Source organism: Seriola lalandi, unplaced genomic scaffold (assembly GCF_002814215.2).
Source record: "Seriola lalandi dorsalis isolate HSWRI2012SDOR001 ecotype SW California unplaced genomic scaffold, Sedor1 jcf7180002005232, whole genome shotgun sequence".
Taxonomy (NCBI): Eukaryota; Metazoa; Chordata; class Actinopteri; order Carangiformes; family Carangidae; genus Seriola; species Seriola lalandi.
Window position 1 is genome coordinate 1 of NW_019475886.1, and position 1,385 is coordinate 1,385.

At 47.8% G+C, this 1,385-nt stretch overlaps 1 protein-coding gene across 1 annotated transcript; it reads right to left on the bottom strand.

The window, feature by feature from the left end:
• Positions 1-413: 413 nt before the first annotated feature.
• Positions 414-1,227, bottom strand: LOC111669815 (stabilin-2-like; the record flags this gene model as incomplete). The annotated part of the gene is made up of 3 exons (XM_023426272.2): positions 414-776; positions 867-926; positions 1,038-1,227. Coding segments are annotated over 3 exons (421 nt in total), but the record flags the coding sequence as incomplete, so codon positions are not given.
• Positions 1,228-1,385: the final 158 nt, after the last annotated feature.

The following is a 1,385-nucleotide window of genomic DNA, read 5'->3' on the forward strand; positions in this document are numbered from 1 at the left end:
GTACACACAGGTGAACACAGGTGCAAACAGGTACATACAGGTAAACACAGGTACACACAGGTGAACACAGGTAGACACAAGTAAACACAGGTGAACACAGGTAGACACAGGTGAACACAGGTAGACACAGGTGAACACAGGTAGACACAGGTAAACACAGGTGAATACAGGTAAACACAGGTAGATACAGGTACACACAGGTACACACAGGTAAACACAGGTAGACACAGGTGAACACAGGTAAACACAGGTAAACACAGGTAGATACAGGTACACACAGGTACACAGGTAAACACAGGTACAAACAGGCAGACACAGGTAGACACAGGTAAACACAGGTAGACACAGGTGAACACAGGTAGACAGACACAGGTGAACACAGGTAAACACAGGTAAACACAGGTAGATAAAGGTACACACAGGTACACACAGGTAAATACAGGTAGACACAAGTAAACACAGGTACAAACAGGCAGACACAGGTAGACACAGGTAGACACAGGTAAACACAGGTAGACACAGGTAGACATCACTGAACAGACACCTGATTCAAACATGTTTCAACAGTTCTGTGACACCTGGGCAGCTCTGTCTCCTAATGAAGATCATGTGATATGACCAAAATGTCCAGAACAGATTTTAAATGGACCTAATCTGAACAGGTGTTGACGTACTGTTATGGTCACGTTGCAGAGCGGCGAGCAGCCAGTCGCCGGGATACTGACAGCTGGACTGCCAATGGAGAAAGTGTAAACACATCCGAATATGGAGGCGCCCTGATCAGAGAGAGGATCACACACTGAGACACACTTCTCTCAGTCACACAATAAAAACCCTGGAAAACTGAGCAGAGTGAGACGTCTCACCGTGTAGAGTCCAGACGAGCACTGAGACAGTTTCACTTTAGAGCAGGAGACACAGTCGCCCTGGAAAACAAAGATCCTCAAACGTCTTGTCTCAGTAGAACCTGTGTGTGTTGGTGTGTGTCTTCAGGACTTGAACCCTTAGAAAAGAACATGGCGGCATTTGAGTCTCACCCTGATGGTCTTGGTCTTGCTGATGTCACACCTGTGGGGCAGCACAGGTTCAATGGAGGGCGGAATCAGAACTCCATCCATCACATACAGACGTCCGTTTTTAGCCTCCACAGCCGCCTCCAGCACAGCGGCTCCGTTGACCAGGATCTGACCCTGGGACACAGAACAACAGTCAAAACTCCAGACAACCCTGAACGCAGCACCAGATACAGACCCAATGTCTGTATGGAGGAAGTAAAGTTAATATTATTAAAAAGGTTCTGCCTGACAGAGACCAGAGACCTGAGACCCACAAAGACCAACAGAGACCTGAGACCCACAGAGACCCACAGAGACATGAGACCCACA